The sequence below is a fragment of the Asterias rubens genome, chromosome 5 (genome assembly GCF_902459465.1).
Source record: "Asterias rubens chromosome 5, eAstRub1.3, whole genome shotgun sequence".
Taxonomy (NCBI): Eukaryota; Metazoa; Echinodermata; class Asteroidea; order Forcipulatida; family Asteriidae; genus Asterias; species Asterias rubens.
The window spans coordinates 17,620,465-17,635,649 of NC_047066.1; the positions used below are offsets into that span (position 1 = coordinate 17,620,465).

Genomic DNA, 15,185 nt, shown 5'->3' on the forward strand with positions numbered 1-15,185 from the left:
CACTTGTTAGACTGCTGGCTAGACCACCTGTAAACTTTAAGGATTTGGGTACTTTTGCAGTACAAAACACAATGTCCACAGATTTACATTAAAATTACACCGTTTGAAGATAATGATAGTAGAAAGCAAACCTTAATTAGTTGCTGAGGTGCTGTAGTTTTTGAGAAATGAGTTTTAAAATGTCATGAAAATACGATTTTACATGCTAAAATAATTTCCGTCTCCTGATCACTTAGACAAAAATTATTTTCATGACATTGTTTTACTCATTTCTCAAAAACTACAGCACCTCAGCAAGTAATATTTTAAGGTACGCTTTCTACTATCATTATCTTTAAACTGTAAGTTTAGTGTAAATCTGTAGACATTGTGTTTTTTTGTCCTACAAAAGGTACATAGATCCTTTAATGTCAGGTGTGTTTACATATGCACCTTGTTAACAGGGCACTCAATGGGCACATACAGGTGCAATTGATGTGGTTAGAATGCCATCAGATTTGATTTATGTCTATGTTGATTAGACATTAGAAAGTTATGTGCTTTAATAATTCACACATGCACACTGTGAGACTGCTTTGTATATCAGGCACTTAGCGTAATCTTTTATCATCTATGACAGGTCATACATTCAGGTTGGCTCAGTAGTTTCTGTCCTGTCTTTCACCTCTGCCACCATGATCCATGTAGACTGTAGTCTTTGCATATTTTGATTGGATTATTCTCAAAATTAAACATGGGGTTTTCCTTTTGTTTTTTGCCTCCTATATGTACATCTCCTACTCCTACATGACACAAGTGTCAGGCTGGGGATTCGAACGCACACTCTGCTGATCAGAAACACCAGCGTTTGATTTTGTTGCTCTTAATCGCTCAGCCATGACACTTCCAAACATACATAATGGCCTGACATTTTGACCCTGGTAGAATCTTTCTCAAAGGAAGACTCTTCCAGGGTCGAAATATCATGCAATTAATAACTATTTTGTTTGCATTTATACCATTACATAGGTTTCGGTTGGTAATGGTTTGCAAGAGCTATAATTCTATTTTCAGTTTGTAATCATGCCATAAACCTCACTCTCTAGGTTGCTTTCCACTAGGCAAGGTTTCAAATACTACTAAAATTAGGTTATTTGAACCCAATATTCAAGCATTATGTCATGTTTTTTTCACCCTGGGACTATGTAAGACTATCATATGACTAAAACCTCTCAAATGGAGTATAAAAGATCTCTCCAATCTCAGGTTCTTAATTCAACTCCTTCCCTCCGCCGTCATTGATGATCATTTCCTATCAGTGGCTCATATTTCCTTTTCGTGACAAAGATGACACACATGAGAGGAACCGGGTTCACAATTAGAGCATAGCAGACCAATTGAGACCCGGGTTCACAATTAGAGCATAGCAGACCGATCGAGACTATGGCTTTATTTGGGGAATCCATAAATATCTTGCCTCCTGATGTTGTAGTTACTGCTGGTTAACAAGGAGGCATGATGACAGGTCTCTTGCAGTCTCCACATTTACTCCTTCCCTTGTTCATGTTGTTCCTGTTTATTGTAATCAGTACCAGGCCACTTTACTATATTTGACTTGATAAATACTGCCTGCGCCAGGCCTAAAATTCCCTACCTAGTCTAGTCATTAACCAATACATACAATGAACTTGCTTATAGTCCATAATCAAGTCAAAACATTTCAGCAAGTGATATATGAAAATTAAAATTTCTTTGAGTGAAATTCATAGTTAAAGGTGTGGTTGAGATTGTCTTGTAATTTGAGCACTGAATACGTTTTGTCTAATTGTTCTCGTCAAACATTCTATGACTACACCTGTTAACAATCTCAACCTGATCAAAGTTATACCTCTCAGTAACTGAAGGCGCAAGATTGCCAGTTCATTCTTAAACTGTATGGTCAAATTCATAATGACTTTTGTTTAATAAAAAACACTCAAAATTGAAATGGGTTCTGATGTTGATGAATTTTTCACCTTAAAATATCTTAAGTACTATGTATTCATATTTCTTTCTTTCTGTAAATGCACAATTCCATGTCTCCTTTTTGGGGGCATTTTGAATATTTAAATAGGAAGCAAGTGTTTTGTTGATGATAGAAAGATGTGTTTTCTTATTTAAAGCCACTGTACTTGCATTTAGTGATTTAATTCATTAATGTAACTGTACATGTTGTGTAGTTTGCAGTAGCAGATTCCATTGCATGATGAACCTCATTGTCAGTGAGTTAAAAAGTTTCCCAAACTCAACCTCTAATTTTACTCCACCCTATTGTTTTACCTGTCTAGGAGCAGCCGTACTTCCCCAAAGTAGAGAATGTTTCTCCAACCCCCATAGAGCAAGAGTCTCCATCTAAGCAATCTAAGGAAGGCTTAGTGCAATCTATGGAGAGAGTGGATCGAGAGATTGCTAAAGTTGACACTCAGATCAGTAAACTCAAGAAGAAACAGGTACGGTTGAACTTCAGACAGTGTGTAATGTGAGATTGATAGTCAGAAAACAGAAGGCTAATTGCAGGCATGTATGCTTAATTTTCGAAGACGCAAGGGTAAGTAAAGGGCACCCTGAGGAAATTGTAAATTTTTACTGGAGCATTTCAAGGGCACCAAGGCAATGACCAGGGGGCATGGAGGCAATCGTGTTTGTTGTCTCCGCGAAGTATCAGGCCTGCCTATTGGATTGAAATATGCAGTAGTGATGGTGTATGAATAATAATTACAAATATTTAAAATTTATATTATGCCCCTTACATGTAGGCAAATGAGCAAAAGTGCATCATAGTGGGGGGGGGGGGAATTAAGAAAAAAATGTGGTCACCAAAACCGCGGTTTGGTATAACGTCTATCTGCCAACAGAGGAACTTAAACTTACTTACTGCATAGCCGTAAGCCTGCTGGCATTTGTAATGTTTTGATCTTTTTAGGAGACTCTTTCAAATGATGAAAACTTGTTACTCACCCATACACAGTGTTGTAGTTATTTATCTTTATGTTACATTGATGCATTATATATTGAACAGTGTACACTACTATTTCTAGCAAATCATTACCATATAATATCATGGAGGAAGGAAGAGAAGGAGCTCGAACGAAGGGACTTCAAAAGTCGAACCCGTGGTACCTTGTAATCACCCACATACCTTATACAGACAATGGGCGACCTGGCAACTGTTTGCGCGTGCGCACTTGGTTCTTCACTCAACTATGGTGTCGTATGTCGTATGGATATAATACAGAAAAGAAAAAAAAAAATTTGAGACCTGATAAAAATTGTGTACACTTGTGCCCACCAAATCGAAAAACACAATTGAATACCAACCACCCTCGTGTGCTAATACCCGAATTTTGAACCACCACTAGTAACCGGTAAGTCACAAAAAATGTAAAAATATGCCATGATGTTTCAGTGAAACACCACAAACGGTAAATGAAAACGTGTATATTCACAATTCTTGTCTCCAATGATTCAACTTTACACGAAGGCAACGGTGCAGAGCGGCGGTACCACGGGTTCTGTACAAAGAGATCTAATCCTGCTCGTTAATCGGCCGTCCAGCTGGAGGTCTCCTATCTTTTTCCACTGGTCAGACAGGGGCATTGTCAGGGTATTTTTTGTTACTCTGCGGTTTTGCGGGTCGTTCGAGCTCCTTCTCTTCCTTCCTCCATGATAATATTATGAACAGCAAGTTATATATATTATGCTCTCAGTCTAGTCTGCTTTATTTCTATTTGATAATTAGCGAGAGCTTGAGGAACGAGCAGCTAAACCTCCTCAGATAGAGAAACCAGGATCACCCGGTAGCATTATCCCAGAACCCAAACAACAGAACATCATACAAGTCATCTACGCTGAGAACAGAGTAAGTCCATTGGAGAATACAGATAAGTAAAACACACTAGTCAAGCTGTCTGCCAAGACTGAGTTTACTGGCAAGTTTTTTCCAAATGATGTTTTGATATTTGACGTAAAAGATTGACTAACCTTAAAATGGCAAGGATCTTAAATCTTGAAGTTAGACTCTTTAGATAGGTTACTGGTTTGGAGTGTCTAAGTTTTATCCACAGTACTTATAACCCTAAAATTTATTTATGCACCCTATTTCTTAAAATCCCTTTTATAAATCTGTGTAATCTGTGTTATGGAAGAATTCAAACTCTGGTGTTTCTGATCAGCACAGTGTGGGTTTGAATCCCTAGCCGTGACACTTGTGTCCTTAAGCAAGACACTTAACCATTGCTTCGTCCTTCAGATGGGATGTACATGTAAAGCCGTTGGTCCCATGTGTTGTGTAGCGCATGTAAAAGAACCCAGTGTACTTATCGAAAAGAGAAGGGGTTCGCCCCGGTGTTCCTGGCTGTGGCTGCTGTATGCGCCGTAGCACCTTGTTAACCCTTAGAAAGTGCTAAATAATTGGGTCTCAGAATTCATCACTGCAATATTAAACATACATGTTTTTTTTCTGAAAGTTTGTATATGCATGTACTCAGCGCCTTGAGTACCTTGTTTGGTAGATACGTGTACGTACAATACTTTGATACTATTATTATCATTATTATTATTAATTATTCCTAAAACATAGCCCCTAAACAGCTCCCTAAGACCCGTGTCCGATGTGCTAACTGGATCTAGAAAAATTAGAGTTTCCAAATTTGCTGCTAGTTGATAAACAGTGTGTCAAAACAGGACCTCAAAAAGGTATCTAGTCCAATCTGGTTAACACTATGACAAGATGTACCCCCCTTTCACATACTCTTAATGATACATTGCATGTGTTTGATTGTTTCTTCCTGTTCATCTTACAGAGAAAAGCTGAAGCTGCTCATAACATGTTGGCAAACCTTGGCCCTGGTAATGACTTGGTGAGTAGCTGTCAATCATTCATGTCAATGAGTAATCATTGGCAAGGATCAATGTCAGATGGGATCATCGCGTGCAAAATTCTTTCATTACTTTTTTTAAGGAGCATTTCTTGTTGATGTATTTCTATCAATTTATTTGAAATAATGTAAATAGCTATTTTTATTTCATTCAAAACATTTTGGGCTTATTTTCTAATGGGCAAGAAGTGTATTTGAAATTCAAGTTACTCAGATTAAAACGAAAACTGATTCTTCCAATCAATATTGATTCAGTACATGTGAAAGCACATTGAGAAAATAAGTTGAAACACAATCAAAACAAACACATTTTTCCTGACTTATTGATCAAGTTTAACTGTTGCAGAATGAAAGTTTTACACAATTTAGGCTCAGCCATACATTCATAAAATATTTCTGTCTCAACTTTTGTCCAAGAAGTGTTTTATAATTACAGGGTGAGGCAGTGCTGAGGGTAACCATGGAAAGATAGACACATTGTCACAATACAGTCCCATAAAGCAACACCATCTACTCTTACCCTAATCTTAAATAATAATTGCTGTTGTTTTGCATTTTCACCACAATACCCAAAAGTGAGTTGCGTCAAAGTTGTTTCTATTAATATAGTTTGAAGACCCTGGTATATCTTTTTTTAAAGGGACATGTGAGGAAATGAGGTCATCCTGTTGGGATTAGTGAAGATTAGTTTAAGATTAGATAGTGTTTCTTCATAAGACTCTATCATGACAATGTGTGTAGGATCCCAGGGGCAGCCTCATCGCCATGTAGGCTTGTAGTCTAAAACACCTCTTGGTAAACAAATTGGAACAGAAATATTGTTTTGAAGACTGAGGATAAAAATAATAAAGCAACATTTATAAAGCGCCTTATGCTAAACCTCAAAGCGCTTTACACAAATATAAAAGATGGACTGTTTGAAGTACAACCAATGGCTCATTGAGCTGTTGAGTATGAGAATGTGTTGATAATGATCTGCAATCTTAGTTTAGGTTGTGTGTGAGTCTGAATAATAGGTAATAAACAAGAAGGAAACGGACTTGGTAAAAAACTTGAAGTTATTCGGGTTCGAACCAAGACAATTTGATGAGAGCAGGACTTGAACCAACGACCTGGAAATAAATGTGCCTGCACTCCACCAACTGAGCTATCTAGCCCTATGTTGGCGGTCTCCCTTTTTTTTCAATATCTTTGTTTGTAGTGCCAGTCTGCTACTGTTAACTGCCGTGTAGCCAGGGATCACACCCAAGTTTACCATTCAACCTGGGAAGCGGCAGCCAAATCATTTAAAATTTACCCAGTCAGTTTCCCAAGTGGTTTATTATTTGATATCTAAATAATAAGATAAGATTTATCTCCAATGATAATGCATTTATTAAATGGATAGGATCCAAACTGTGAGATTAGGTTAAATCCAGTTTGAAGTTTCATAAACTCAAATCATTGTACAGACATTTAGGGGTTTTATGGTTTGACAGGTTCTGTACTGAATTAATTACATTAGTTCTGTACAGACATTTTATCAAAGCTCTACAGAGCTTTAAACCCATCCAACATTTTCTGCATTGCTGAAATAGCTAGGTCACTCCTACAAATCCCTGTGAATCCATGCAGTCTATTAATCCTATTGACCCATTTTATCTCCATAATGCCATTGCTCTACCTCTCAGCTACTGTAAGATGCAAGTAGAACAAACTCCCCATGCTGGAATGCAACGGAAGAACTGGAACCATCTCCAATGATGGTCAAAGACAGCTCAGGGCAGTCACTGAGTCTAAAGCTTCAAACACACACATACTCCCTGTACTGTATTCAATTCATGTCTAATTCAATTAGGATACTTGATGATGTTAACCTTTATGGTGATTCAAGGGCAATGGCTCCCCCAGTCATATTTCAGGTTTCTTGCTAACCCCCCATGGGAGCGATTACAGTAACGGCTTGCAGCCTTAGTGAGTGATATGATTGAATAGCAGTTATCCTAACCTACACATTAGAATGATTGCTGGGTTGTGGGCTACACAGTATATCAAGCATTTTAAAGGGACACGTTGCCTTGGATCGGTCGAGTTGGTCTTTGAAAAGTGTTTTTAACTGTTTGTTATAAAATGCATATGGGTAGAAAGATGTTGTGAAATTAGAATACAATGATACACACAAACTTGCCTCGAAATTGCACAGTTTTCCTTTTATCTCGTCGACTAACACGGTCGGCCATTTATGGGAGTCAAATTTCAATAAATGGTCGACCGTGTTAGTTCGCAAAGTAAAAGGAAAACCACGTAATTTCGAGGCAAATTTGTGTACATCATAATATTCTACTTTTAAAACATCTTTCCAACCATGTGCATTTTATAACAAACGGTTACACTTTACGCTTTTTATAGACCAACTCGTCCGATCCATGGCAACGTGTTCCTTTAAGACAGTGTAGAGGAAAGTAATTAATGATGCAATGAGAAAGCTCATGAGCAATGGAAAGCATTAAGTATGAAATTATAGATGATGGGATTGCATGCTATGAGTATGGAATGGACTTATTTGAAATCATAAAGGATGTATGAATTTCACCTCAGCCAGTGCATAAGCAGGAAAAAATACTTTTTAATGCCATTTTGATTCTCTGAAATGTTGGAAGTAAGCAAAGTGTGTGACCAGGACCGAGTTTCATAGGGCTCTTTAAAGGGAGAGTACACCTTTGGTAATTGCTCCAAAAAATTATGACCATAAAAACTTGCTTTTCAGTTGGAATCATTTTTATGTGTACAACAACCCCTTCCTATTGACAGGGAAACATAAAAACATAAAAAGACTTGAATTGACCAAATTCACCTGACGTCATCATCAGAATAATCTTGGATGCGCCATTTTGGTGGTCAATGTCAACGTGTGTTATTCAGGATTAAGTGCGCATTTTAGGCTACGCGACTTTACACGTAAACCTATTGACCACCAACATAGTGAGCGTGGCATCAGTCGCCGCGTGTGACGCGCGTGCAAGGGGTCAATAAAAACAATCGGCCAGTTTTCAGTTTGCTGCTGAGCAAACAATGAGCATGATTCTAGTCACAAATATACATGTGCAATGGAATTTTTGGCTGCTAACATTGTTCTGGTTAGCAAAATTGTATTGTGTGTACTATGGAATTGCATGCAACGAACGCTACCCCATGCTGAGTGCTACAGAAGAACCATTTAATTAATCATTTAATTTCATGAATACAAGATATTACTTGGCAATCTGTTTTGGGAAATAATCTTAAAGTCCGAGTTGAGAAAATTTTTAAGAGAGCACAATATTTCAAGGGTTGTTGTCACATGACTGTAAGATGCAGTCAATCCCTGAACGGGTCCAATGACAGAAATCTGCCTGAGGGTGTTACAGTCAAGTCATCTGGAGGTTATGACCTCTACTTATATCCCTTTGGCTAATGCTCTGGATGTCAGTGACCATGAGGTCATTGAACACTTGAAGTCTGAGCAATGGACAAATCCCAGGGATTTGCCCCCAGTGCATGGGGAGTTAGAACTCATAGTGTCGCTTGTAGAACCTCTAAGCTTTACATGGATTTGGAATCCTGAGTCGTGGAAATAAGTCTAATGAAAGATACGAAGTAGTACCAATCCTGCAGGATGTCTTTACTTGCTAATGACCAATCCTGCAGGATGTCTTTACTTGCTAATGACCAATCCTGCAGGATGCCTTTACTTGCTAATGACCAATCCTGCAGGATGCCTTTACTTGCTAATGACCAATCCTGCAGGATGGCTTTACTTGCTAATGACCAATCCTGCAGGATGTCTTTACTTGCTAATGACCAATCCTGCAGGATGTCTTTACTTGCTAATGACCAATCCTGCAGGATGTCTTTACTTGCTAATGACCAATCCTGCAGGATGTCTTTACTTGCTAATGACCAATCCTGCAGGATGTACTTGCTAATGACCAATCCTGCAGGATGTACTTGCTAATGACCAATCCTGCAGGATGTACTTGCTAATGACCAATCCTGCAGGATGTACTTGCTAATGACCAATCCTGCAGGATGTCTTTACTTGCTAATGACCAATCCTGCAGGATGTCTTTAAAAAATATAATTTAAGCCAATCTGACTTGGGTTTCACCAGTCTCATTCTCAGTCTCAGATGTATTGTATTTTATATAAAGTTTTAATCAACATCTACTTACTGTACAGCAAAGCTTCCGTTAAATGTCATGCACTTGCCTAAAGGGATCTGATTGACTTACCCATTACCGAGTAAATTGTACGACAAACTAAACAAAACCCATTTGACATTTCAACAGAAAGTTTCTGTTTACAATCAATAGTCTCCTTTATCATGTCAGAAACTAAGAGTTGTGATACGCTCCACTCAGAGCTAAAAGGTTAAAAGGAAGACGTCAAGGGGTCTTGTTGTAGGGGGTGCATTGTGGCATATCCTTCAGGAGGATTTATGCTTATAGATGCTAACCAAAGTATACCTGTATTTTGGAGTTGTCAGGGAATGATTGGTCCCAAGGCATGAGGGTAACTTCACACTGTGTCCCCTAAGGATATACGCTCTGTTGGGCAATAGTCAACTCTGCATGTGGGTTATTTCACTTGAGTGTGTTGCCCTTTCAACCTCAAAAAAATGTTGTTTAGAGAACGTGAAGGCATTTAAAGAGGCAAGATTGAGATAATTTTACACAAAAAATAAATACTTATGATTGAATGTCTCTCCTATAAGCAAGACACTTGACTGTAATTGCTTGGCTGCACCTTCAAGATTCTGTCAGTCTGTTTCAATGACACAAGTTCCATATGTCTGCTTAACCGCATTCCTTTAATATTTTCTTTAATTTGTCAGATATGTACCCATGTAGGATGTGTCATAAACAATCCATTAGCATTTAAATATTTTTAATATATGTAATAATAACATGAAATTCTCTTGCCTTTTTATTTTTTTTTATTTCCAGCCAATATACAACCAACCCTCAGACAGCCTCCAGTATCAAGAAAACTTGAAGACGTAAGTCACAAATATTGTTGCATATATTTATTTTTATATTTTTGTTTTGGTGGCAAGTCTCATTGTACATTAATGTTTTTGATTTTTTTAGGAACAGGTTTAAAGAACCAAAATATGAATAATTGAGACTTCTTGAAAAACAATTGTTGTTGTCACCAACTAACCATTATATAAAAAACCTGAAGTGAAAACAAAATAAGAACCCTGGTATTGATATAAAAAAAATTAAAAAGCACCATGAAGTTTATGTTTTAAAAGTTTCATTAAACACATTGTATGCAAGCTCTTCAGCAATTTATCAAGTACAAATAATGTTGGTTAAAACATGAGTTAGGCATGAAACTTATCTGTGTAACATCATACTAGCAAGAAACATTTCAATATGTGTTGAGGAGAGATTTAACTTTACCAAAGGTGACCTGAAGGCCACTTAAACTGTCCAAGTTCCGTGGCACTGCTTATTGTGCAATACTGTGCTTATGGCAAAATATGTACATCTAGACCTTTATCATGGTGCAGTCAGTCATGTTCCCTATATGCCATCATGATCAGGAATACCATTTGCATTACATGAAGAAGGAACCTGATTGTTCTGCCCCCTGAGCCGATCCATTTATGTGCACTCAGCAATGTGAGTTCGTAAGGCACGTATTGTATATTAGCATAGCCCATGAACTTTTCAAAAGGGTCGTCTAGATGTCTGATAGTAATTTGTTCTCTTCCTCTTCCTCTTCCATGCTCTACAAGAATCTTCACCATTGGGGAAATAAAGTCCCTTATCTTTTTAGACTTATTCTTAGATGAGAAAATAGTCATGAATAACATGGCTAGTATTTGATGAAAACAATTAACTCCAAAAAGTTGCACCTCCCTGCAATCAGTACTGTTTATTGGAATAGTTTGGATTATTTCAAAAGTTTGTGTTCCTTAACTTGTAGGAGAATTCATTGTATGTACTGTACTGTGTAGTTTGATGCACATATCTCATGCGTATCATTGTCAAATTCTTTGAACAGGAAAATGTTTAAAGTATTACGTATTTCTCTGCCCGATATGTCATGATGAGCAACCACATGAAGCTTTCACCACATTCATAAGATCTTGAAATACACAGTACTGTCACTATCTAGTCTGTCATCATACACTCTCTCTACTCTGAATATCAGCTGTTTTATATCACTCAAGAACGTCCAAACAAACAGATTATGATGGCCTGACTTTGACTTTGACAAATATCAATTGGTAGAGGTCATTGTCCCTGATTGCTTATCACCATCACCTGGTGTAGGCTACACGTACTACAATACGTCTGGTTAGACATGTAGTACAAAGTTCTTTTATCTATGTGTATTGTAGACCTGCATCAGTGTAGAGCCTGTATCAGGGATCCTGTAGTGGGGGGTTTGGTGTTTGGCAATATTCAAATGTCAAGACTCCTTTAAGAAGTGCATGCTTTTGTTTCCTTCTTATGCTATAAAGCAATGTGATTGGGAACTCAAGATTCTAAAAGCAAGTTGAATATGCACAAGACTTGTCTGGTCTATGGGCCGACTACAGAAAATACACTGTTTTATCTGTGTTACCCCAAATTTGTTACCAACTTTAAAACGCGATAAATCTGTATTTATTCATTGGTGATACATTAAGACCTTTTGATAATATTCTTTGGAAATTCATAAACAAAATGACCCTGAAATGGTTTGTCTGCCAGAAGAATTTAAAATGGCTTACATTGTGAACTTAGTAAACCTGTAATGTAAGCCAGGCTGTTTAAATCCAAAGTACCTCAGCACAAGTAATATTTGGCTTTACTGGTGACACTGGTTTACCCGGTTACTGGCCAAAATTGCATGAACATTGCAGCTTATTGGTCAGTGCTGGTTTGGTGTAGCATTCTGCAGCAGAGCTTACATTTGCCATGATTATTGTGATTCACTGTACATGTCCCAAGGGTAGAGTAACCCAAGGTGTTTATGCCTAAAGCCCTGATGATCAGTTTCCTGTCTTGAAGGAAGATCTTCAACTCATACCTAGTGTCTTGAGTCAACTCTTCTTGTCAATCAAGTGTGTTTGTGGGTGTGGCTGTTATGCAATATCCAGTGCTTCCTCACTGGGGATAGTAGATGTAAATGAGTGATTTCCCATGAACCCTCCTGGACCTCATCATATCACCTTAGGGACAGCTTAGGGGCCATTCACAATTGACAATGTTTAACAAATTATTAGTATTATTTTGTTCCGAAATTGTGGGTGGGTCAAAAGAAATAACTGAAAATCCAAATTCTGTAGGTGAGAGGAAAACTCTAACTGGGGAAAATACCCAGCTGGCCAAGATCGTCTATTTCATTCCTGATTAAACTACAAAGGAAAAGTTGTTTGTTTCAGCCAGAAAATTAGCTGTTGATAACTACTGATATTGGAGACCTTTTATCTAAAATATCTGCTTCATTTGAGGCATTGTTCTTCCGTGTATAGATTATATTTTGAATTTATTAATGTTGACTATTTATAGTAAATTCCTTTTTATAATAAGTCAAACTAGTCAGAGTTTGGCAAACTGTGCAAGGATTTGGGTGAGCTGAAAGGTTTCTTCAGGCCGGGTTATAGCCAGTTGTGCGATGGTCGTGCGATGGAAGTCTTGCCTCAGCGATGACTATAAAGTGTGTTTTTTAGGATTGCGCGTCAAGATTTCCATAGCGCGACCGGCTATAAACCAGCCTTTACCTTGCCTTTTACCTCTGTGGACCCTGGTTCGAATCCCATCTCAGACCAGAACCTTCCATTTGGGTTTTCAGTCCCCCCCCCCCCCTGATCGCATAGATTTCCCCCATTTTTTTCACATCTCAATCTGAGCATTTCTTCTCGTTTCCTATTCACCATCCTGTTATTGGCATTTGCTCTTTGGATGTGTAATGAAATAAATGCATTAACCAATAAAAAATACAAGGATGGCTGAACGGATATCACCTTTTGAAAGATATTTTTCCTCGGTAAATTAATGTAGTGTTGATTTGTTCTTGTGAAATAATAAAACAAGTCTCCATATAGTGGAAGATTTGACAATTTGAATAACGTTGATTTGTTCCTTAAAAACTTAAAACTAAAGTAAGTCAAATAAATATTTGTAAGTCCCTTTCTTTTACATTTATTCCTGGTAATGATTTTTCTACTGTTTTCTTCCTCATGTTGTTCTGGTATTTTGCCTTGTTCTTAACCTCAACCATTTCTTTCTTTTCTGTCTTCAGTAATCTGGACATGCGACGTAAACTCATCCTCTACTTCAAGAAGAGGAACAGTGCACGCAAATTACGGGTTCGTTACAAAAATGCATTCATTCAAACTGACAAAATTGCTGAAACAATGGGAGACTTTGGAAAGCTAGGTGGCTGCAGACTTACCAGGTTAATTTCCATTGTTTACGTAGTTCTGAGCATGCGCACATTACCAAGAACAATGGATTTTACCTGGTTAGTCTGCTGCCACCAAACGTCCTAAAAGTCTCCCATTGTCTGTTATTGTCATGCATCATGGGCAAGTATAAATGATAACCTAAAAGCTGCTGAATGTGTACAAATACAAGCAGTTTCTTCAACACACAATTGGAAGTGGATTTATTATGCTTTAGACTAATGCTAAATTGCTGTACAGTTGTATAATCAACATGAAATAATTGCTCCTTGAGCAATGTTATGGGATGGATTTGGTAATTGATTGTGGCACCACATTTAATTTTAACTGGTAACCTTGTCATATATTAACATCCTGTAGGGTTGATTTTAAAACAGCTGGTTGTCTGTCAGTTGGCATAGTGTCCTCATTCACAGTCTTTGTTACTTTGCTCTGATTTATTTTAACCGGTATCATGTCAGCCCGTAGCATCATATCACGCAGTTTGGGATGTGCCAAAACAGCTGGTTATCTGTAATTCTGCCTGGTTTCCAGTCCTCAATAAAAGCTTCATCAAGAAGAAAAACAAGTCAGGCTGACTAAAGCAAACCACAAAGACACGCACTGCAAGTCAGTTGCAATCAACATGGATTTCTAATTACAGTAGACTGAGTGTTGTCATGCAATGGGCCTGCACGCAAACGCTGTAGGGGGCTGGAGACAAGATTCATCAATGAATCATGATCAGGGGTAGAAAGCAATACAAGAACCCCTGTCTCCCTTCTCCTTCCCCCTTCTATAGAGGGGGGGGGAGACACATCCCTGTAGTAGTAGTAGCAGCAGCAGGCATAGGTGAAAGTACAGTGACCCCCAGACGGGATTGTCAGCACACCTGGCACTCCTGTTCTAGGTCATTATTTCTAACGTATTCTTCATTGACCTTGGCTTATAGGTCAGACTGCTGAATTCCTATAGGTATTTATAGGTTGTGTATATGTATGTGCTGATTACCAATGTGCAATGCTTCCTGTGTCAGAAACACAATATCATTATAAATATCAGAGTGGACTCACAGCTGCCTGCCTGAATTAGAAATAAAAACAGCAGCAAGAAACCTAAGTACATACATGTAATTGATGTCAGTTGTCGGCCCCAATTCTATTAGATGTGATCAAATTCTGTTTGTGTGGTACTATACACAAAATTAAGTGATGGAGAATTTGCACTATGAAAAGTGCAAAGGTACTTGTACTTTTATGGCATTTTGATTTCACAGGATGTATTGTATGAGAATTTAGAAAGTCATGGTGTATGAAGACAAGACAAAAACAACTTGGTTGCCCTGGGAAAAGTGAACAGAGATATTAGCTATTTCCATATTGATGGTTTTTGTTGGTTGCAGTTATTTATTTGCATACTATTCTACTAATATCAAAAAGATCAAGCAATGCGTTGGTAAAAACTGACTTGGTAAGAAGACTGCAGCTTTTGATAATGCATATTATGTTTGCAAGGTTCCCTTCTAAGGAATGTGGTTTTAGAGAGAGGGAATCAACATCCTTTTAGTCTCAGATACGTTTCTGTATGAACAGAAACTTTTCTTAGATTGTGTATTTCAATTCAGGTTTATTTTTCCTGCTTGGACCTAACCGCTCCAGATCTTCGACGATATATACAAACTCTACTATTTTTTGAAATGTCATTTTCATATGTTAGTTTTATTGTATATATATGTCTACATTGCAGAATTAAACAATCAAATGGTTTCAAAAGTGGAAGTTATACTTTACCTTCAACAATTTGATGTTGAATGCTCCTCTTTGGCTCTTCTTTGTAGCATTGAGATGTTGAAGTTGGTTATGTCTTTAATCTACAACCAGGGTGAT

General features: G+C 37.8%; 1 protein-coding gene across 1 annotated transcript in view; it reads left to right on the forward strand.

Moving 5' to 3' along the window:
• The window catches only part of LOC117290974 (nuclear receptor corepressor 1-like), a 74,354-nt gene that overhangs the window by 17,660 nt on the left and 41,509 nt on the right, over positions 1-15,185 (forward strand). The window contains exons 5-9 of the mRNA XM_033772564.1: positions 2,307-2,468; positions 3,758-3,877; positions 4,821-4,877; positions 9,860-9,912; positions 13,158-13,224. Coding sequence (XP_033628455.1) covers positions 2,307-2,468; positions 3,758-3,877; positions 4,821-4,877; positions 9,860-9,912; positions 13,158-13,224 — 459 coding nt within the window. The remainder of the gene's footprint in view (positions 1-2,306; positions 2,469-3,757; positions 3,878-4,820; positions 4,878-9,859; positions 9,913-13,157; positions 13,225-15,185) is intronic.